This window comes from Ostrea edulis, chromosome 4, assembly GCF_947568905.1.
Source record: "Ostrea edulis chromosome 4, xbOstEdul1.1, whole genome shotgun sequence".
Lineage (NCBI taxonomy): Eukaryota > Metazoa > Mollusca > Bivalvia > Ostreida > Ostreidae > Ostrea > Ostrea edulis.
Genome location: NC_079167.1, coordinates 33,030,037 through 33,054,494, shown reverse-complemented (window position 1 = coordinate 33,054,494; position 24,458 = coordinate 33,030,037). Strand labels below are relative to the sequence as shown.

At 36.2% G+C, this 24,458-nt stretch overlaps 2 protein-coding genes across 4 annotated transcripts in view; one reads left to right on the top strand and one right to left on the bottom strand.

Moving 5' to 3' along the window:
* The window catches only part of LOC125672053 (set1/Ash2 histone methyltransferase complex subunit ASH2-like), a 39,466-nt gene extending 38,046 nt beyond the window's left edge, over positions 1 to 1,420 (bottom strand). Inside the window, exon 1 of the mRNA XM_048908123.2 lies at positions 1,287 to 1,420. Coding sequence (XP_048764080.1) covers positions 1,287 to 1,396 — 110 coding nt within the window. The 5' untranslated portion in view covers positions 1,397 to 1,420. The remainder of the gene's footprint in view (positions 1 to 1,286) is intronic.
* Positions 1,367 to 24,150, top strand: LOC125672049 (AP2-associated protein kinase 1-like). 3 transcript variants are annotated; one of them, XM_048908116.2, is made up of 18 exons: positions 1,367 to 1,469; positions 1,687 to 1,876; positions 2,168 to 2,286; positions 2,397 to 2,502; positions 2,751 to 2,890; positions 3,740 to 3,861; positions 4,073 to 4,154; positions 4,487 to 4,619; positions 4,780 to 4,883; positions 5,004 to 5,086; positions 5,180 to 5,352; positions 7,881 to 8,470; positions 9,819 to 9,949; positions 13,095 to 13,184; positions 16,113 to 16,246; positions 16,449 to 16,538; positions 18,632 to 18,706; positions 21,127 to 24,150. In XM_048908116.2, the coding sequence occupies exons 2-18, from the start codon at positions 1,762 to 1,764 to the stop codon at positions 22,866 to 22,868; spliced, it is 4,029 nt and encodes a 1,342-aa protein (XP_048764073.2). In that variant the 5' UTR covers positions 1,367 to 1,469; positions 1,687 to 1,761; the 3' UTR covers positions 22,869 to 24,150. The 3 variants fall into 3 exon arrangements, with proteins under 3 accessions (XP_048764073.2, XP_048764074.2, XP_056018389.1); XM_048908117.2 differs by lacking the exon at positions 18,632 to 18,706; XM_056162414.1 differs by having other exon boundaries at positions 1,367 to 1,876.
* The last annotated feature ends 308 nt before the right edge of the window (positions 24,151 to 24,458 follow it).

Genomic DNA, 24,458 nt, shown 5'->3' with positions numbered 1-24,458 from the left:
TGTTACAAGCAAAAACAAGATGTGTCTGTGAAGTTTTGATACCCCCCTATGGCAGCAAAGTAATTCTGGTACCAAAAGAAAGAAAGGTCTTATGACTCTTGTCACAAGGAATACACATGTGAAATATGAAAGCCTTAACACTAACCGTTCAAAAGTTATGGCCATGGCTAAAAATTTTTATAGACAAACAGACAGACAGATGAAAAATTATACGTGGCCGAATCTCCGATAACTGGGGCTTAAAAAGCTATCAATAAAATGTGAGTGCAAGGAATGGTCAGAGGGGCTAAGTAAGCTTTACTGATCAATGCATACATGTCACATTGTCATATTGATTTAGGAAAATTTAGTGAATCCTAGTGAAAATTTTCAAAAAGATCCATTATAAAGGCACACCATAAAGTAACAGACCTATTTTATATTGATTGACACTGCACTATTTCAACCTATTGCTAAATAATCATTGATAAATCAATGTATCAATGACTTATTGATAAGTCAATGTATCAATGACTTTCAGCATCTCAAACAAGAATATGTCAGATACCCATGATATGTCTAATACCTATGATATATCAAATACCTGGAATATGTCAGAGTGAGCAGCTAAAGTCCCAAAAATGAAGCACTACATTTACCTGGTTTATGTAGAAAACCAGCTAATTTTTTGATCTGTTAATTATAATGGTATACCAGGTGGAAAATTTTCAAAACTGAACTACTTTTACATATGTATAGGCTATTATATATATTCATCTGTGCATTATTTCACAAAACAGAAGCACTAATTCATTACTACACCAAATTAGAGTGCACAGCTTTGATTGTGCTGAATTTCAAATACTGAAATAAGTACAGTATATGATGAACTGCCGGATCTATGTGAGACTGAGGAATTTTTTTACAAGTTACAAGACTGCTACTCTCAAAACAACAGCAGCAATTTGAACAGTTAACATACTCGTGCATGTATGAAACGGCATATTATATTCAGTAGATTTATAGGTTAAACATGCTGTTCCTAACTTACAGTGCATAGCGTCATTAAAACTTGCAATATGACAATATTAATGACGAATCAAAACTACCATATGATTGCTTTTTACTAAATAATTTCATTAAAATATAAAGTGAAAGTAAAAACTGAAAGTACATCGAAAACGTAAACAATGCAATTTATACACGATATGTTGGAATTCAAAGCTCTTATCATACCAAAAAGTAATACAATTTGGCGAAAGATAGTATTGATTATGAAAAATATCATTTATCAATTATCAATCAACCTGATTTGCACGTTTCCCTGCTCAATTTGGGTTTCGGATGGCCCATCTCCCGCTTTGTCCGCCATGATGTTCGATACAAAATCTCGTGAGAGTTCGAAGTGAGCGGTCATTAAAGAAAGGACGATTATGGAGTTTATGCATGAAGTATAAACAGAATTGTATACAAACATAAATGCCTACAACGTAAGAATTGATAATATAATTTATTTGTTGGATATGGGGTCTTTATTGAAAAGCAATTGATCGTTAAATCACGTGACTTAAACTAACAACGAGAATTCCACCATATTTTGGTGGCAGGTGTGAAGGGGTGACAATGTGAATCATCAAAATACCATATGAATACGTGTGAGAGTGTTGAAAAATTGTCGTAACTGATGGTGATTTTTTGTATTTCAAGATTTAACTATTGACGTCATACATTGCGATTCAGAGGTACAATCTAATCTGAATATGAGATGACCAAAATATAGACATGAAGAAACTGTTCCCATTTAAGATTGATTCAGCGGGAACCCAAAACCCCCATATTGGCAAGATTTTCACAGTTGGGAGGTTTACGGTTACAGTAGAGGATGTTATAGCGGAGGGTAAGCACATTGTTATGGCTAAAATGAACGAATTTTTAAGTGAAAGGGGGCGTGTCCTACCTCATGACATGTCAGAAATACTCGGTAATACCCCAGAAGTTTTGTTGCTATTACGTACTTAACTCATATTCTGTGAATTTGAAAACGGTCTGGCAATTTGACTGTTATAACAAATAGAATTTATTTGTATATCTTTTTGATCTTTCAACCATAATCACTAAGTGGTAATGTTTATATTTGATGCCTACAAATACTTGAAGGAATTGGTGAAATTTTGTGTGTAAATTTCAGGTGGTTTTGCAATTGTTTTCCTGGTGAAAGCACAAAATGGAAATCACTATGCACTCAAAAGACTGTTTGTAAACAATGACCATGATCTGACTGTCTGCAAACGAGAAATACATATAGCAGTGAGTTTTACTTCGTGTTCATAATGTTGGTTACATCTGAAATATTTTTGTCTGCTGTACAGATATATGGATTTGCCTGTGAGAAATTGAACCATTTTCCTTTCTTCCAGAAAACCCTTACTGGGCATAAGAATATAATACGCTATGTAGATTCCAGCATTTCAATGGCCCCAAACAAAGTGTATGAGGTGATGTTACTAATGCAATACTGTCGAGGTGAGTTACTGCTAGTGAAACAAAAACATTGTGAATTCATCAACATGACTTTCATCCATATTGTGTATCACTACCACAACTAGGAATTATCCCATTTGATACATTGTTAAATTTAGGTATAAATATTAATATTTATAAAGTAAAATTTCTGATATGTAGTATCTGATGTAGTTCTTTTCAAAGGTTTGAAAAGTGTATTGTGGTTTGTTTTTTTTATTATTATTCATGATATTTGTATTTGCAAACAGATCATGTGATACAACAAATGAATGAAAAAATCAACTCAGGCTTTTCAGAAAAGGAGGTTCTGAAAATTTTCTGTGATGTATGTGAGGCTGTAGCCAGGTTACATCACTGTCAGACACCAATTATACATCGAGATTTAAAGGTAAGAGCTAACTGTTCACCAATTACACATTGAGATTTAAAGGTAAGTGATAATTATTCTGGGTGACAGTTATCAGACAATAAAGACAAACTTATCTTGATTGTACATATGGTAATTATGAAAGTATATCATATTTGTTTTATTTTTAGCCGAGTTGCGTAGCAAATCTCGGCTTTTAAATTGGCGAAGGATGGGTGTCCAGGCGGGCGGGCAGTGTCCACAATTAGTTTGTTCGATCTCTAACTTTCATACTTTTTGGTGCATCTATGTGAGACTTACATAACATGATCACATCCAAAAGAGGAAGGTTCCTATTTATTTTGAGGTCAAAGGTCAAGGTCACTTTGTCACTAAATGCCATAGATTTGAGCTTGTCTGGTCTCTAACTTTCTTACTACTTGGTACGTCTTTGTCAGACTTGCATATTTTGATCACATTCAAAAGAGGAAGGTTCCTATTTATTTTGAAGTCAAAAGGTCAAAGGTCGGTCTCTTTTTCACTATATACTGTAGATTTGAGCTTGCCTCTAACTTTTATATATGTACTTGCTGGTGCATGTTTATCAGACTTCAAATCCTGATGACATTCAAGATTCATGTTGCTTTATCACGCTAAATACCTATTGCGGCCATTCAAAACTTCATACTTATAAACTATATCAAATATGTGCATGTTTTTACTTCGTGAATGCAAGCGTGCATAATTTTCCAAACTGCAACTCGGCCATACACATCTTTGATGCAATGTTTTTGTTTTGGGTTTTTTGTTGTTGTTTTTTTTTTTAAAGATATAAACATTTATTTTTCATGTTTAGTAAAGTAGGTGTGAAGTTATAATACTCTTTTCTAGGTGGAAAATATATTAGTGTCCGACAGTGGACAATATGTTCTGTGTGATTTTGGGAGTGCTACAGCCAAAGTGTTAGTACCTGGTCAACAGAACGTACAACAGATTGAGGAGGAAATCAGAAAGTAAGGTCCCAGTGCTTATAAGTTTTTATACAATGAATGTGTGTAAGGTCCCAGTGCTTATAAGTGTTTATACAATGAATGTATGCTTTTTGTTTCATTTCTTCTAACTCTATAACCATTTCACTGTCAGCATTTAAAACCACAGACCACATACATTCCAGTAGTTTGATAATGAGTCAGGGTTTCAATATTTTCCCACCAATTTTTTTAGGTACACAACAGTTTCTTACAGAGCCCCAGAGATGGTTGATTTGTACGGAGGAAAACCAATTTCTACAAAGGCTGATATATGGGTGAGTATACCTAGTCTTGTCTTCAAGTTTAAACCCCCCCCCCCCCAAAAAATAAACAGAAAGAAAAAAGATGGCTGACAAATTTGAGAACATAATATTTCTTTGTCCTTCCTCACTTTAAAGATTTCTCAATTAGCAAAGAATATATCTTATGAATTAATGAAGTTGAAATATGAAGTTCTTATGATATTGGACATGTCCCAGTCTGCAAAAGACCTGAGTGGCAAAAATTTATGAAATCTGATGAATCATCGACTATACACTTATCTTCTGGGTACAGTGAGGTCCTGGTTAAGAGTTTTAACTTAAAGTGCGTGATTGTATTTCTGTAGGCTCTTGGTTGTCTTCTCTACAAATTGTGTTTCTTCACGTTGCCATTTGGTGAAAGTACGCTAGCTGTCCAAAGTGGAAACTTCACAATTCCAGATGATTCACGGTTCTCAAAGATGATACATTGTCTAATCGGTATGCAATATGAGTTACAACTTAGAATTTTTTTTTTTTTTTTTTAAAGTAGTCTGCAAATGTAAATAATTTGTGGTATTTGTCTTATGAGCTGTAAATACTTAAATGGCACCTGTCACAGAACACTACTCAGGAAATAGTATGTTTGATTGTTTTCTAGCATACATGCTGGAGGTTGACCCAGACAAGCGCCCAGACATTTACCAGGTGTCCTGGCTGGCATTCAGCATGTCCCACAAAGATTGTCCTATTCCAAACATGAATGTAAGGCTATTGCATACATTGTCGTAGTTTTGTTTACGTACTCTTGTTTACGTACTCTTGTTTGTATACCTTGAATCAGGTGAACTATAAGAGATTGACTCCTTCATGTTTCTGTTGCAGGCTGCACCACTGCCAGATCTGAATAAATTACCCACCCCTCTTACAGAATCGGAATCCAGACAATTCAAAACTTCTTCTGCAAAGTAAATAAATCATTCAAAACATGAAGGAATTTCTTTTGTCTAGAATTATAATTTGTTGGTATATTTAAATTTGAACTATTCCTTGTCTTGTAGAAATGTCTCTGTCCAGTCTATTGAGAGTACCACTGTTACTCCAAGGTCACGACCTAAAGGTCAAGCTATCCCTCAGGCCAGCTCCCTGAACTTACCAATACAAACATCTGTAGTGCCAAGGAAACGACCCACACCTACAAACCCAAACCCAGCCATGCAACCGAATACGACAGGTGAGATGACCAAATACAGGAAACTTTCGGTGGCTCAAACTTCCATCTCTTGAAGTTTTTGATCTTGAGAAGCTTTATTAAGGTCCCTTGAACTATGAGTTGGGGAGAGTCACCCATAGAACAGGTGAGATAACCAAAATATTCTTTTCCACGTGGCTGAAATGTATGCCCACTTTTTGATAGAGTACAGTCAAAACTGCCATAGCGACTTACTGTATTAAGCGACTCATTGTCGTATGTGGCTGTAAAAAAAATCCTCCCAAGACGTTAATTTATCTATTGTACCTGTATTAAACGACCGCCTGTTCAACCGCCATGATTTTTTGCAACCTTTTCTTGTAATTTTACGCAATTTTACTTTTATTCAACGATTGTACATTTTTCTATTACAACGCGATTCCTACTTTCTATTTCGGTCGAGCATGACTATTCTGGGAATTTTTACCCCAAACACTTGCTTTTTTAAATGCATAGGTAATATTTTGGTGGTGATCTTGTTTAGTCGACACTCTGAATCGATTATTATAGCCAAGCTATCATTTGGTAAATGTGCAATGAACATGCAGGGTCATGTGGGGTTAATTAATAAAACCCAAGTTGTTGTTTATTTAACAAAATTAGGAATCAGGGATTCAATGCCATTGTTTTTGAAGGCGTGAATTTTGACAGACTTTGAGATATGCGGGTAGATCCGATATAAAATCTTCCACCTGGTAGAAGAGTGGAAAATTAGTCTTGATTGCAATATAAATCAGGTAAATATTGTGCTTGGGACTGAAATTTTAAATGGAGTATTTGTGATTTTCCTGTACAAGATACCCCAAGGTTTCCAGAATCGTGACCGGGACTAGTGGCTCACTTTGATATATCCCCGAGTATTTGACACGTCCGAGTTCAAGAAAGTTGCCTGCATTAGTTCAAAACTTGAAAAGATTTGCTGTGCACACTGGATATTGTGATTTATTTAATGTCTTTAAAATCGAATAACATATTTCCAGCATTATTGTACAAAAGGAGATGCAACATTTCGCTTGCTTTCTTACCAAATTAGCATTGCATTTCTTTTTAGTTACAAGTAGACTTTACATAAATACTCTTTACAACAAAATGTTTTTCAGTTTTAGAAAATTTTGATGCATTTCATAAATGAGATATAAATCTTATGTGATATGAAATGCATGCAAATTTTATCAATCTTTAACAGATTAATTGTAATTTTTGATGAATAATAAATATGTAAATTCCAAGTTGCTCAATAGATCTTTCCCTTTGTGGAACTCTTACGCACAGTGAGACACTAAACATACTTTCATCCATACGCGGTGGGTACAAATGCTTATCACTGTCTTCATGTATTGCCTAAAGGCCAATTATTAGACATGCAACTACCAAAACTGCAGGGACACACAATATTAGTAAGTTCATGAGTATTTTATAATAAAATAGCTCAAACAACAATCGATGATCACCATCTTTGTATCACTCATGGAGAAGAGGAGATAAAAAATAATTTCATATTTAATTTAATGGCCCAATTCATTCAAATATTATTCTTGATATGGTCAGTTTAATGTATACCAACGGCTGATATAAACAAAATTTACGCTTTCATAACTTTTATCCTTATTTACATAGCTAGTCTATAATATATGCATACACCTTGTACTCGCCCAAGCGTTCAACAGAATACAGAACGTACCTCCATCACAGAAGAGCTGATATCTGAGAAGTTGCATATTATAATACAACAAGTGGTATTTTAGATTTTTAACTACAGTATATTATTAATTATTTTATTTTTCAACTATTAAAACCATACTTGATATTCTTAATGAATCCCAAATATGTGTACAGTTATTTTTTCCATTGTACAATCTATTTCTGTATTTTAGTTACTGTGAAAAATCAGCAACCTGTATTAGGAGACCACCTGTCATATGTGACATTTTTTTCCATTCTCCGTTGGACAGTCTCTAAATACAAGTTTGAATGTATATATTGTGACACAATTCAATTGATTGATTGGGTCTCAGAATTTTCTTTGGGGAAAATACAACCACTCAGATGAGCAATGTTGTTGTTCATGGACCTCTTGTTTGTCACTAAATTGTGAACACTGAACCACAATTTTTTTTGGGGGGGGGGGGGGGGGGTGATTTGTCTTATTGAGACCAAATATTTCCTCACAGCAATGTGATAAGCAGCCAGAACATTTTCATGTTATATTCACCTTTAGCATTTGAATTACATAGTGAAACCAAAAGAATTGGTTTTGGGCTCTTTTGAAAATTGTAAGTTGGATCGAAATCAAAGTCATGTGCTTGTATGATGAAGCAAACCAAAATTAGCAAAATATTGCTTATAACACCAAAACAGAATGTTTTGAGGCTTCATTGGATGTGACAAGATCATAAAACAATACATTCCTTAATAAACTGATGAAAATGGTATTAACATGTTCACTTTTACATTTGCATTGATGTGGTAGTACTCAAGCTAGGTCTGTACATTTTTATATTTTATTACAGAATCCCAACCAATGAAAGGAGCTACATCACAGCAGTCCTATCAAAATCCTGCACCAGTACAGCCAACCCCCCAACAGCAGGCAGGCTCTAATGTTTCGGGAGGTCAGATGGCCCAGTATTTCCCCGGACACCAGCAGAATGTCTACCCACCCGCTGGCCCAAATCAGTATCGGGGAAATGTGGCTGCTGGCCCGTATAGAGCCCCAAGTGGTCCCATATCACAAAATAATTACATCCCTAAGCAACAAGGGGTTGTGTACCCTCAACAACAAATGAACTATGCACAACAACAGCAACAGCTGTATTATCAGCAGCAGAACCCAGTCCATGCTCACGTGACACAACCCCCTCCTCAGAGTCGTGTGTCCCAGCAGGCAGTTCCTCAAAGTCATGTCACACAATCCCAGAATAACTCTCAGATGTATCCCCCTCCATCTAGTCAGCATACCGAGGTCCAGCCCCAGAGAACGGAGCATTATGCCCAGCTACAGGACTCGACCAATGTACAGAATAATAACTCAAGTAAAACTGACGTGTTTAAAAAACCCGCAGTGCCACATTCCAAAACCAGAAGTGATACAAAAGAAAATGTAAGTACATCTTTTTCCAGTTGTTTCTTTGTAATTACTGATAGCAATTCTTTCTGACAAATTCTTTATGAATGATTAATAGGTGACCATCATTTTCTTTGTGATTTACTGACCAACGACCTTTATTTAAAGGTACATATGCTCCAATTTTAGGTCACCTGAATCACTCAGGTCAGGTAGCATATTACTGTTGGTCTGCATGCATCACCCATCATGTGTTAACAATTGAACATTTTTAACTTCTTCTTGATAACTACCCTTCCACTTCTTTTCAAATTTGGTATAAAGCATCTTTGGGGCAAAGGGAGAGAAAATCGTAAATTTCAGGATTCCTGTGCCTTAGGGGCAGGGTGAAAACTGCCAAAATTGCCTAATTTTCCAAATATTTTCTTCTCTACAGCTGCACATTTGTAAGAAAAACTAAATGCATAGTCATGTAGAGCAGGAAGGCCGAAACCAAAATTGAAAATTTCATGATCCCCAGGGTAAAGGTTCTGACTGAAGGGCAGGGCCAAATTTTGCATATAGTGTTTATGTGTAGAACATTTGAATGACATGTTCTTTGATGCTATTGATACTAAATGGATATTTAGAGGGAACAAGTAACCCTTTACCAAAATTGTAAATTTGGTGATCCCAGGGGTAGGGGTTTTGGTACCGGGGTAGGGGTTTTGGTACCGGGGTGGGGGGACAGAGTGGTTATATAAATTTGGTGATCCCAGGGGTAGGGGTTTTGGTACCGGGGTGGGGGGACAGAGTGGTTATAGTAATTATATGTCTTTATCATTTGAAGGACTTAAATTTTAATGATACTGTATAAAAACTAAATGAATATCAAGGAGAGGCAAGAAAGAATGTATCAAATTTGTGGATTTTGCAACACCGGGGTTAAGGCTGGTCCAAAATAGTAATTTAGTCATAATATAAAATATGTTATGTAAAGTCTTTCATCAATATGGGTACTTTCGGGGACATTTGTGTTTTATACTGCTGCTGAATATTAGAAGAAATTAGGTTAGACATACAGAACAGAAAAATTAAATTGTATTATAGATTTTACAGCCCTTGGACGAGGGATTCTTTTAACTAATACACAGGTGACCAATAAGGCCCATGGGCCTCTTGTTTATGTTAAATTTTGATAACACTATCAGTGCTACAGTATTCTATAAATAAAATGAAACAAAATTCTGATTTACTAATATTTAAGACAAATTCTTTGTGAATTTCTGATTGATGGTGATTATTTCTTTGTGATTTTCTGATAGATGGCGATTATTTCTTTGTGAATTTCTGATTAATGGCGATTATTTCTTTGTGAATTTCTGATTGATGGCGATTATTTCAGACGGATTCACAGCCCCTGATCTCTATCACACCTCCATCTTCCCCTAAACATCACAGAACCCACAAACGTAATGTTAGTGACACCGCATACCTCACACAGCTCTCCATGGGAGGCAAAGGCAGTGCTTTCAAGTAAGTTGCACAATTCTTATCTTATTCGTATTGTATTTTGGAGATTCACTAAACTGAATAATACATTTAAGATTATTTATCCTCTTAATTTTCATGGCTTCTGTTTTCAATTTTCATGGCTTCTGTTCATAATTTTCATAGCTTCTGTTCTCAATTTTCATGGCTTCTGTTCATAATTTTCATAGCTTCTGTTCTCAATTTTCATGGCTTCTGTTCACAATTTTCATGAGAGCCATTTCTCCTCCATGTATGGTACCACTTATTAATCTAACACAGTGTTTGATGTCATAATTTACCACTTGTTTACTCCTTTATCCAGTGCATATCACCCATTACATATTTATTGGATATTACACTATGTTTGGCTACGCCATGTATGACATCATCACATATGTACGTAGATTTTACGTAAGTTACTTGAGTTTACAAACAATTTCAAATAATTCTTTTGTAAAGATTTTGGGGACGAAGTATTATTGATCATAAATTGCAGTTAGTTAACTGGTCACAAAAATATCTAATCAAATCAACTACAGCAGTTTAAGGAGGTATGCTACATTGTCTTGATGGCTGACTTCCTTTTAATATATGAATGAAAATATAAAATATCAGCAATACTTATCTATTCCTTTTAGATTTAATTGCCAAGTAGAGTAGCTCAGTACTGGGTAGGTTAGCGTGTCGACTGCTGGACTCGTGAGTTTTAGTCCAGCTGGGGTTAATTTTTTTCAGATTTCTTGCTACTAAAACTACATCTTTCGACTAAATAAAGTAAATTTGAAAGTTTTTTTTTTTATTTCAAAACAATGTTGTACATCTATATCCTCCACTTTTCATCCATATGAAATTTCTCTGGTGTAGTATTGCTTCTTAAATGAAATTGAACATGGAAATATTTCCACAATTCTTTTGAATTCAACAGCTTTACAACATTTCTTTGGATTCATCACTCAATTTCAATTCAACTGAAATAATACTGCCTTTCGAAACACTTTAAATAATAGTGAAGCCACAAGCACAACAATAAATGTGATGGAAAGAGTCCAAAACCTTGCAAATGGTAGCATTTTTGGTGGAAAATTTGTTGTAAACATCCAAAACATTTAGATTTGTCAGCCTAAAAAGACTGCATGTGATCTTTGACTCTGGCTTGAATGACTGACTTGATAAAAAAAATGGTAATGAAATAGCATAATTAAAGACATCGTCGGAAACCCACTGCTGATTACACTTCGTTCCTCTCTCCATCACCCGTGGGTCCATTCATTCCTACTCGCTCGTTCTCATGAATAATGAACGAGGCAATTTGATTGGGCGCTCATCGTATACCCTGAGCGAATTTGTCCAATCAACAAGACGCTTTCAGCCCAATTTCGTTATACAATTCAAGTTTGTTAAAATTATGGACCCCGGGGATTGGATGGGGCCTCAAGGGGGGCATCAAAGTTTTACATACAAATTTATAGGAAAAATCTTCTTCTCAAGAACCACTGAGCCAGAAAAGCTGAGATTTATATGAAAGCTTTCTGATATAGTGCAGATTCAGGTTTGTTAAAATCATGGCCCCCTGGGGTAGGATGGGGCCACAATAGGGGATCAAAGTTTTACATACAAATATATAGGAAAAATCTTTAAAAATCTTCTTCCCAAGAACCACTGAGCCAGAAAAGCTGAGATTTATATGAAAGCTTCCTGATATAGTACAGATTCTAAATTGTTAAAATCATGGCCCCCGGGGATTGGATGGGGCCACAATAGGTGGTCAAAGTTTTTTGGGGTTTTTTGTTTCTTTTTTTTTTTTTTTCTCGGTTTTTTTTTTTTTTTTTTTTTTGGATATAGTGCAGATTCAAGTTTGTTAAAATCATGGACCCCAGGGATTGGATAGGGCCTCAAGGGGGGCATCAAAGTTTTACATACAAATTTATAGGAAAAATCTTTTAAAATCTTCTTCTCAAGAACCACTTAGCCAGAAAAGCTGAGATTTATATGAAAGCTTTCTGATATAGTGCAGATTCAGGTTTGTTAAAATCATGGCCCCCTGGGGTAGGATGGGGCCACAATAGGGGATCAAAGTTTTACATACAAATATATAGGGAAAATCTTTAAAAATCTTCTTCTCAAGAACCATTGGGCCAAAGAAGTTCACATTTACATGAAAGCTTTCTGACATAGTGTAGATTCAAGTTTGCAAAAACCATGGCCTCCAGGGGTAGGTTTGGGGCCATAATAGGGACTATGGTTTTACATGCAAATAGATATGGAAAATCTTCTGATATGGACCAAGGTGACTCAGGTGAGCGATGTGGCCCATGGGCCTCTTGTTTTAATACCTGTAATAACTCATGCATGCTTCAATCAAACTATCACCTTTTTACAACTTTCAATAAATGTAATTAAACAATAATTAAAAGATGAGGATCATTCTTAGCTCACTGGTTACTCAAGATTTAACTATGTGTACTGAACCGTACTGAAGGTTATTAGCACAAGGTCAAAGTCACTGAGAGATAAAGTTTTTAAAAAATTCCTTGAATTACTAATATGAGGACTCCCTATAATGTAGCACTTGGCAGGAATTTATCATGGTTCATTCTGGTAAAAGGTACCTTTCCCCTTTTCACAAAAAATTAATATTTCCAATTTCACAGGTGAAAAAAATTTCAATTGAAGAGACACCATTTAATATATATGATTGTATCTTATTTTTAACAAAAATCCTTTTTAAGTCATTTTGTAATAGAATCAAATTCAAAAATATAAATAATGATCTGTGATCAGTCATTTAAACATGTGTTGTGAGATTTGTTATTTGGGAGCTCATGCCTGCATTCTCAAAATTCGTCTTTAATATGAAATGGGTAGTAATCTCTAAACACTGGATAAAAAGCCCTGCAGTGTTTCATTTAGTTGTCATTTTGAGCACACAATGCTGAGTACACAATATTGAATTCTCTCCTGACAACACTAACTTTTACAGTGTAGTTATTGATTCTTTTATGACTGGAGAGGTGGCAGTTTATTATTCTCTTTGAACATATAAGAGAAATGCTTTCAAGTATAGATATACATGTTTGCAGTGACTTGCACATTGTGATTGTGAATGACATAAATTCCTGAAATGTGCTCTCTCTCTCTCTCTCTACAGGGCATATCACTCGGATAAGAATTTCTTGCCAGCTCCTCTGCACATGAAGTGTAAATCTGCCTCAACCACTCCTATACACTCCCCAACAAGGTAAGTTTGAAACAGGGCCATTACAATCACTCCCATACACTTCCAGGCAAGTTAAGTCTGGCACAGGAACATTACAACCACTCCCTGACAAGTTAACTCTGGGGCAGAAATATTACAACCACTCCCTGACAAGTTAAATCTGGGGCCGGACCATTACAACCACTCCCTGACAAGTTAAGTCTGGGGGAGTGCCATTACAACCACTCCCTGACAAGTTAACTCTGGGGCAGAAACATTACAACCACTCCCTGACAAGTTAACTCTGGGGCAGAAACATTACAACCACTCCCTGACAAGTTAACTCTGGGGCAGAAACATTACAACCACTCCCTGACAAGTTAACTCTGGGGCAGAAACATTACAACCGCTCCCAGACAAGTGAAGTCTGGGGCAGAAACATTACAACCACTCCCTGACAAGTGAACTCTGGGGCAGAAACATTACAACCACTCCCTGACAAGTTAACTCTGGGGCAGGACCACAACAACCACTCCCTGACAAGTTAACTCTGGGGCAAAAACATTACAACCGTTCCCTGACAAGTTAAGTCTGGGGGAGTGCCATTACAACCACTCCCTGACAAGTTAAGTCTGGGGCAGAAACATTACAACCGCTCCCTGACAAGTTAGATCTGGGGCCAGACCATTACAACCACTCCCTGACAAGTTAACTCTGGGGCAGAAACATTACAACCGCTCCCTGACAAGTTAGATCTGGGGCCAGACCATTACAACCACTCCCTAACAAGTTAACTCTGGGGCAGAAACATTACAACCGCTCCCTGACAAGTGAAGTCTGGGGGAGTGCCATTACAACCACTCCCTGACAAGTTAAGTCTGGGGCAGGACCATCACAACCATTCCCTGACAAGTTAAGTCTGGGGGAGTGCCATTACAACCACTCCCACTGTCTCCTAGACATTTCTGGTAGGTGTGAAGATTGACAGGTGGGAGGAATGTAGGTCTGAGGAAGCTGTAGCTATAGGTTATGAACACTACCTCTGTCTGGGTAAATTTTCATTAAGTATGCCTCCAAAAGATCATAGGCATATTGTTATGGCTGTCTGTCTACTGTATGTAGTCATAGAAGTCTTAGGAGTAAAATTTTTGCTACACAACATGTAATATTTGATGGTATTGTTTAGCTCAAGGGAGCTTTTCTGATCACCCGTATTCCAGCATCCGTCCGTCTGTCCATTCGTCTGTAAACTTTTAACATTTTTGACTTCTTCTCAAAAACCACTGGGCCAATTTCAACCAAAGTTGGCACAAAGCATCCTTAGGTGCAGGGAATTCTAAATTGTTAAAATAAAGGGCCAGGCCACTTTCCAAGGGGAGATAATCAAGAAAAGGTAAAAATAGAGTAGGGTCATTAAAAAATCTTCTTCTCAAGAACCACTGGGCCAGAAAAGCTGAAATTTACATGAAAGCTTCCTGACATAGTGCAGATTCAAGTTTGTTCAAATCATGGACCCCGGGGGTTGGATGGGGCCACAATAGGGGATCAAAGTTTTTCATACAAATATATAAGGAAAATCTTTGAAAATCTTCTCAAGAACCACTGAGCCAGAAAAGCTGAGATCTACATGAAAGCTTTCTGATATATTTCAGATTTCATTTTGTTAAAATCATGGCCCCCAGGATGGGGTCACAACAATTGGTTTCCGGATGATAACTCGAAAAGTTTACAATCTAATCAAATGAAACTTTGATATATTGTTGGGTACCAGGTAAGGAAGACCCCTATTGATTTTGGAGAAAAATTGTCAAAGGTCAAGGTCACAGTGACCGAAAATAGAATGAAAATTTCAGAAAAATTTGGTTTCCGGATGATAACTCAGAAAGTTTAAATCCGAATCAAATGATACTTAAAGATATTGTTATGTACCAGGTAAGAAAGACCCCTATTGATTTTGGAGAAAATGGGTCAAAGGTCAAGGTCACAGTGACCAAAAATAGATTTAGAATTCCAAAAAAAAAATTAGTTTCCGGAGAATAACTTGAAATTTTTTAATTTGAATCAAATGAAACTGGGTTATATTGTTGGATACCAGCAAAGCAAGGCCCCTATTGATTTTGGTGAACAAAGGTCAAGGTCACAGTGACCAAAAATAGATTGAAAACTTCGGACAAATATGGTTTCTGGACAGTAACTTGAAAAGTTTAAAACTGAAATTAGTTCTTCACAATTATAAATATGCCACATCATTCCTGACTTTACAATATATCCCATGCAACTCAGCTTATGCACCCCTGGGTGCATATATTGATTTTTGTTAAATGAAATGATATTTGATTTATCATTTCATGTGTTTATAAAAGTCAGCATTCAGTATTTTGGAAACAAAAATTTCACAAAGAACAAGATTTGTACTGTACATCTGTCATCCGTTTTTCTGTTATTTCTTTATCAATGTACTGCAACATTGCACTAGATATTCAATACAAATTAAAAAGGATTGTATATTTGCATTGTGCATATGTTTGTTTTTAAGCTAACTGTATTGTCTGTAAAAATAAATGTGATGCATGGCATTTCACAAACACAGACCAGCTGTCATTATCAAATCAAGGGGCACGCACAGGGACAATGCCTGCTATTTATTGTAATTAAACCATGGTAATGAATTGATATCTTAAAATTTGATTTTACTGGATGGATGACTTGGACAATGGAGAGTGAGCAGCTCATAAAATTGATATGTTAATAATTTGATTTTAAAAAATAATTCAGTACAACTTATGAAAGAATCCATGTCAAATTCCTTTAATAAATTCTCTTGCGTAGTAAGTTACAACAGCCTCATGCTGTGCAGATTGAAATTTCTGTTGTGAGACCACAATAAGGGTTTTGAAATTCATTTCTTTTGTAAAAGCAAAGCAACTTCAATGCATTTTTGCTGGTAACAATTAGCTTATTGTATTTCAGGTCACCGGGCATGACACGAGCAGTATCAGCAGATATTGCAGAGTGGAATCCTTTTGATGACAATTTTGGAGGAGATACTGAAGAGGAACTATTTGGAAAAGAGTTTGACAAACTGAGGAGAGGATCTAACAGCAGTAAGGGGTGGTATTTGTAATGAGAAGGGAGTTCACTGAAATTCTTTTCTCGTATAATTTTTTTCTCACCGTATTCGAAAGGACTCTCATACAGGAACTGAATGGTGAATTTGTTGACCAACTTGGTGTTGAGATTAAAGTGACACATTTCATGCATTTTGTCATTTTGTGTTATAATTAAACATTGACTCCTTCATTCTAGGTATATCAAATGTCAAGAGTAGAGAGGACCTTGTTATGTCAGGGTCAGACTCTTCTGATCCCTTTGAAAAAGCACCCTTTAAAAAACCAGGTATATATTTGAATCCAGTCTTTAATATAAATGCTTTTTATTTTCAATTTTTGAAGGTATTCATGGTGCTTGTGTAGGTTTGATGTTGTCTTCTATGTTTTACTGAACCGGTTACAGAACATGGATGACAAGCCTAATTTTCGGCCTGCTGTTGTCATTTACATGTTTATGTTAAGTCTTTCTTCATGTCCAACAAAACTGAAAATATATTAATTGAAAAGGACTATGTGGTACCTTACTAATTTAAGGTGATTGAAATGCTTAATTTACTCAAAGTAACAAAAACAAGTTGATGTTTATAAAAATTATGTAGGGATGTATTACTTTGGCTGTTTACAATTGTTGACATGACTTTACAAAATGATGCATTTCTATCAATTTCTTTGAAATACAAACAAGAGTGAAATTTTTTTTTATCAAAATAGAAATACTGTAATAGAGCACACAGGCTTTACTCCATCACCAATTTCATATGCTTCCTTAATACAGGGGTGTGATTATTCCTCTTCTCAGAGAAAATCCTCCGATTTACTCAATGTTTGAAAAAATGTAACATTCTGGGTTTGATCTTAAGTGACAGAAAATGATATTTTTCCTAGAAAGGTGGGGGTGTTTTCCTCCCATTTTGACCAGTTTTCCTCTGATTTCAGAGGAATTCAGTCACATCCCTGTAATATAATCATTTTACACACTGTATCAGTGGGTGATGTATGAGCACGCCCGTGTTCTCTGCTTCCCATTCATGTAGATACGTAGCTCTCTGGCTGGAAAAAATCCTGACTCTTTCCCCAGAGAGATACAGTTCTGCAGATTTTGTAATATTCAATATTTTTACTTTAATGGTAAATTGTTACAAATTTGAAATTGTGCAATTTCTCTGGCATCATAATGAGGAAACAATGAAAATTTATTTCCACTGTATTGAGGGTAACGCTAAGTCTTAAATGATAAGTTCAGGGGGCTGGAAATAGTTCCTATCATGCATAATTTTTTTTTATCATTCTTTGAACCTAAACAAAATTAGCAATACTAAACTGATAGATCTTCATTATAAATGAGTTGATTAGCTCCATCTGAGATGCAGTAACTCCTATGTATTGTAATAAGATACTGCATTGTTTAGTGTAATGTGTGCATCTTCAACACACACTTGTATAATTCATAAAAAAAAAATTGTTCTTATGACAAAGAGGTCAATTATGTCTTAAATGCCTATTGATTGATTTGAAGTTGAAAATAGTTTAGACAATATACAAAATCACATGCACAAATCAAGTTTATATGAATTTAAAATTTTAAAGTTTGATGTCATCAAGGTCATACAGAGGACAATGGGAGATCAGTAACTTTATAAGGAGGGTTAGTTTAATAACTGAAAGAAAAATTTGTTCAGATACAATACTCAGAGAAAAATCAATGAATATCTACAAAATTTGATTCATAAACAGTATATGGATTATTTTATTTAAAGAAAACAAAAAATATATTAGCAATAATGAATGTGTACACAAATATGACCTATACACCTGTACTGTGTAGTCCACACCTCAGAAGCACACTGTTGATGAAAATGTGTACAATACACAACACTTTGTGGTATTTTGTTTTTATTTGCATGACTATTACCAATATTGTTAGCAGTAGTGAATTCTTAGTACCCAGTAGTTAGATATGATGAGTGGTAGTGGTTTGTTCCACCAATGTATGCTTCACAATGATTAATGTACATCAAAACCCTGTAACCTGAAATTTATAGGAAAATTTAACATGCTAGTAGTGAATATTTGTGGATGGCATCACAGTAAGAAAATCCGAGTTTACTGTATCTGGTACAGATCCATGTTATGACTTTATCTTCATTAATTAATTATAATCATTATTGTAATTATCTGCATTTTGAGTTTTATCATTTACATTTCTAGATAGACATGTATGACCCTTGCGTGTTGAATATTCTCTATTTTCTCTGTCTCTTAAACTCTTTTACTTTTTTGCATTTACTACTAGAGTATAATGGAATGCGATTAGAGCATCTCTTTCTGTTGATTTGCATGCATTGCATGATTTTGGCTGAGATCCATTTTGTACTGCAGGAAACGTAAGGCATGGCAGCAGTTCTGATAGTGATCCACATAGAAGTTCCAACAGCTCCCGGTCAGGTTACGGAGGTAAAGGTCACATATAGGACTCCCAGCATGCACCAGAGCCAATCAGCTCAGACCACCAAAATCTCTTCTGTTGGCATGTTAGGACTTTTTTTTTTCATGGGTCCTTTATATTTGTTAGTTATAGGAGGAAATGAGGGTGGGACCTGTTTTCTTCTAACGGGCTGGCTGCCCCTAATATTTTGTTCCTGTTTTTAAATAATTCCAGAACACAGACACAAGCGGAGGTATTCCCTACCGTCTTGGCGACCGCAGGGCGTGTGTTGTGCTCCTCTTGTGGAGGAGGGTTAAACAGGGTTATGTTTTCAAGTCACAGACCAAAGACACTGGTGTTTCGGAGTATATTTTTCCATTGTACACAGTAAAATCTTATGTTTATTCATATTTTGCAAGAAAATAAAAAAAAAATTTGGAAAGGTAATACCATGAATGCATATTTTTGATTGTGGGGGAAATGATATGTAAAGAGTAAATATCTAGTCATTGTAGCAATAAGCGGTGATATATGTGCTGTTACATGTATACATGTATTTGGACAGATTCTGGAAGAGGTTAGATAGTCATGAAAGAGGATAGGCAATGTAGTGGGCGGATTTTCCATTAGCAGTGTTTATTGTCTCTGTTAGTTTTATTTTAAATATAATTTCATCAGGTTATGATAAGGGCTGATGGGAAGGCTTTACATAGCAAAGCATTATTTTGACATGGATGTGTCACCATGTGTGTTTGTTAAAACTTCTATGCTGAAGAAGTTTGTTTTTTGTGATAATTTGTCAGATAGCTTGCCATAGTGAGGAGAAAGTTTTATTTTGTGATACGTGAGTCCCATCAATGCCTGTCTCATCCATTGATCATCTACAACACATGAGCATGATCATAGACAAGTACTTAAAGGAAATTGTATGTACTGAAATCATACAGCATTGGTTTGTTGTTTTTGTTTGTCACATAAAAGTGCTGTAATCTAAACATTATTTGACATGATAGATTGTTCACATTTTTCTCTTTTCTCTTGTTCAACACTTTCATTTTTGACACAATATCAACTTATTTATGGAATGAATGAGTGATATTTTTTTGTTCTTTCATAATGACAACATAAATTATGACAAATCTAGTCAAGCATGTGTATGTGTGTGGTTGACATTTTAATATGCTTGCGGTTTGTTTGGAAATTTGGATTTTAACTTGTGACGCTGTACATTTTTTGATGAATAGTGGCATGTTAGAAGTTTTAAAGCCTTGAAACCAGATGATAATTTTGATGTGGCATTTTATGATTTGTGTGAACTGGAAGTAATTTTTATTGCTGTTTATACTATAGGAGAAGAAGAAAAGAGATCACATTTTAATCAGTTTTAGAAAAATTATAACTATTGCATAATCTGTACAACGACCTTGTTTCAAAATTGGTTATATGTTGAGTAATCTGGTTTCAAAAGCTTACTGAAGTTGATAGTTGTTAAAATGAAATTTTGGACCAAAATTAGTTATGTCAGCAGTTTTGAAACAAGGTGAATGGCAATGAAATTTGTACTAGCTGGTCAGTGCAATGGATATGTGCAAGAGAATATTTTGTCATTGAACTGAAATAACCATGTTTTATTATTAAGAATGTTTACAATAAATGAGGATCAAAATTAGAACTTTTTCCTTTTGATTTCAAAACTGCTGACGGGATGTGGTGGTTGACTGGGTTTTTCTAATATATATTTGTATGGTGTTGGTACCTAAATTGTTTTTAGGTCACAGTGACATCACTGGGTACTTTCATTATTCATAGCCGAATGAGAGACAGAACTATTATGATTTGCTTCAGAATTCTTTGACTTGGAAGATGAATCATGTGTAACTAACCATGGATTAAGTCCTTTGACTAGTTTCATTAATTATATGACATTTGTCCTGCATGGATCTTTGATCCCCCCCCCCCCCCCCTCCCTCCCCCAATACCAAGGCATTTGTGGCACCTCTGCTGAAACAGCAGCATGGAAAGGATTATTTTCCAGAAATTTAATTTATGTGAGAGTAAATTTTTTGATAGCAACGTTAAAACAATTGAACACTGACAGACAGACTGGTAGTATTGTCACGAGTTTATGATTGTATGGAAGTTTACACAAGATTTTGGGTGTGTGGTATGGATAGTTTAGAACTGGGTCACAGATGTGAGCAGGATATACATGTAGTATCAGAAGAACTAAAATATATCTCTACACAAGGTATGGTGCATGCTGACACAATAACTAGCATGAGGAAAATATTACATTAAAATGGAGATCTTTTTAGATTATTTCTTCAGATTGAAATATTTACTTGTATCAGTTAAAAGGAATCTTATTTAAGATAAGACACGATGTTTCATATGAGGTAGTGCTAAGATTTTAGAAGCTGAGACTTACCATTAGTTATATTTTTCATAGATGAAGACGATTATCAACAAAGAGGAGATGAGAAGGACCAGGCCGACACGTCAACCAATCAGTTCTTTCCTACCACATTGGTGAAGGCGGCACTCAGCCTGGGCTCTCGGTACCAGAAATTTGTTGACACTGATGAGGATAAGGATGAGAGGACAACTGTCGCTAGAGAACCTGCTGAATCAAAACACAAGGAGCATGAATCGAGTTCCTCCTACGCCGAGGACGATCATCCAATCAACCAAGTCCAAAATATGAAAAAAGATTTCAGCTATCAGGAGCTGGATGATGAATATGGAAGTCGTCCTGTTCCGATGACTTCCAAGCGCAAGGAGGGGGAATGGAACACAGAAAATGAACAGATGCAAAGCAGTATGACCTCACCCCAGGGCCAAGGTCAGTTGCCCACAGATAGGATTATGGGACATGATTATGGAGTGAGACCACTGTTGGATGATGATGAACTTGAAGATGACTTTAGGCCGCCTCACTTTCATGGCAGTGTGGAGATTGGATTTTCTCATGAACACGACAGTGATGATAGTCATGAAGAAAGTAGCAACAGCACAGTGTCCCCTCAAGTTGGACTGAGCCCTGCCATGTCTCCCTCTAATGTGTGCGACCCCTTCACTGCTGCTCCGTTCAGGAAAAGGTTTGCAAAGAAAAAATCTTCCACAAATAGTACATTGTCCACAAAATCCTCCCCCAATGAAATCGATCCGTTTGCTAAAGCCCCGTTTCGTCCTAATATTGTACCAAAGTCAAAGACACACCATTCCATGGGAGGAGGGTTGAGTCCCTTAGTGCATTTGAATGAAGACAAGACTAAAGCGGAAGTGAAAAGTGATTTGACTGCAAGCATTCCTTATGCAACTCTTCCAAGAAAATCAAACTCGCGTGTTGTATCGGGTTCAGCGTCTGTGGGAATGTCTCCTGTGGAAGAGAAGTTCTCTCACGACATTTTGTTTGTAGCAGATCCCATGTACTCTAAATCCAGTCATTCCAGTGTCAAACGAAATTCTTCTGTACAGTATCAAACACTAACAGCAGACGACCCATTCCAATCTGTTCCATTCAAGGCAAAGTCAAAGAAGAATAAAACAACAAAAGAGTCCATTAACATCATGGACATGGAGATACCCCCTACAGAGCCAGCAAAACCAGTGCAAGAAATCTCTAAAAGATCTAACCTGTCTAAAGATAGCATACCCAAATCCCATTCCATTGGATCAATGGTCTCGCCCCCGAAACCAATGAGAGCACTTCCCTCCAGAAGCTCTGGAGAGAAACTTTATCAGCAGTTGGAGGAGCTGACTTTCGAGAGGAATGAGGAACTGTTTTCCTCTCATAGTTCTCAACCTGGTGACCATCTCATCAACAAGAACGATACATCTGATGAGGAATTCGAAAGTGAACTCTCCAAATCCAAATCCAGAGGCAGAAAAAGTCCGAAGGATTACGTGGAATCTGGATTTTCCAACATGAGTTTCAATGATGATGAACTAGCTGACTCGTTGGACAGCTTTCCCTCTCAGAATGCCCCAGTTAAAGATCTTCATGTGGCCAGCATTCGACATCCGGCATTCTCAAAAGAAAATCCCCCACCCCCCTCTGTAGTCAAAGCATCAACGGAGGCGTTAAAAGTGAGTTCTGGAGGATATGACACATTCACTTGGCCACGTAAACAGAGGAAACTGGCGACAAACGAGCCATTCAGCTCCAAAAAGAAGGTGGATGCTGTATAATAATTGGGCATTTGTTGATATAAATTATTGTTATGTGATATAGGTTGTTCCATTAGACTTGTGATAAATTCTTCATGGCTGCATATAGATATCGTTATCTTCTATTCAGGGTACACTGAGATTCCTGTATTTGGTTTTCTTACTTTTCATTTAGATGAAATATTGATTTTTTTAAAAATTATTATTACTCCTTAGATTTCTACATAAGTTATTCATATACTCCATATAAAAGTAATTTAGATATATTCGTGGTATTTTGTGACATGCAAGTTCTTACCAACTATATAGTTAACTCTTGATGGTTTTCGAAGTGAAGAAATTCAAATTTTGTTTAAAAATTTACAAATTAATCCAGAATCTCGAATGATTCATATCGTTGAGAAATTCATTTGCGTTTATTTCAGAACAACACTGCATAATAGGTGCTATAACTGTTTCTTGTGGGTGTGAAAGATTGTCATGTTTGTAAACACTTCCTGTCGTTCTGGAGGTCGATTTCACTGTTTTTTGTTCTCGGCAGCTCTCACGGTAACGTGAGGTCACAGTACCCTAAAGTATCAAGTAATGTCGAATATGAACTTCAGTGTTCAACATTGTCATTTTTACTCTGATTGTATTACAGGGGTAATTAAACTGTATGATTTCCTGTTGCAGTGTACATGTACAGTCTACTCCGGATATGATGAAATTCAGGGAACCAACCTGAATTGTTCATTATATCCAAACTTCAGAATAACTGAATTTGAACCATGTTTAAATGATATTACTGGAGATTTATTTTTACTTCAATATCACAGATAGTTCAATATAAGGAATTCAATATAAGTGGAGTCGACTATATGTTGGCCTGACTTCACTCTCTTATCAAGGTCATCTCAACCTCCTATCAAGGTCATTTCAAAAGGAAGATTGCTTCCTGTACTGGTACATGTATGTATAACAGTATCTGTTGTTTGGGGGAAAATAGCATGAGCTGACACGAACACATTTAGTGAAGGGAGGGGGGGGGGGTTGCGAGTTTTAAACAATAACAATAAATGGTAGTACAAAAAATGTGTAGAGCAGGTCGTGCTAGGTATTGGCCTTGACCTTTTGCCGTGTTTAGTGACCCTGTTTATTTCCTGTGGTTACGTAGTCTACATTAAACTGTGATATCTGATCTGCTACTGTTTTATCCGTTTCCTGCTGTAGTTATTTTTTTTTAATGCTCTGTTCCAGCCATTTGTCCGTTGTTGATTGATGTACATGGATTTACGAAAGTGAATAAAACTGCTAGTATATTGTTCCTCTTATATTATTGCATAGAGTTGCACACCTATCATTACCAGTGTAACTGGAAGAGAGAAAATGCAATGGACCAGACCAGGATTCGAACCCAGGCTCCCTGAATCTCCAGTCAGGTGCTCTCCCAACTGAGCTATCTGACCACCGACGATCAAACTCTGCTCAACTGCTACACTAGTATGATAGATGGGCCAAATTATGGTATAGCCCAGGAGTGGTCAATGACCCAAAATGTAATATACCGGTATAGGAAAAGAGAAAATTTGTGGCTCGGCCAGATCTGAGCTACCCAGGTCGATAGCTATG

Bases quoted from the DNA above. Each gene is read 5' to 3' on its own strand.
- LOC125672049 (XM_048908116.2), top strand. From the start codon at position 1,762: ATGAAGAAACTGTTCCCATTTAAGATTGATTCAGCGGGAACCCAAAAC. The intron at 2,891-3,739 runs GTAAGAGCTAAC...ACTCTTTTCTAG, and splicing joins TTATACATCGAGATTTAAAG to GTGGAAAATATATTAGTGTC. The intron at 5,087-5,179 runs GTAAATAAATCA...CTTGTCTTGTAG, and splicing joins TTCAAAACTTCTTCTGCAAA to AAATGTCTCTGTCCAGTCTA.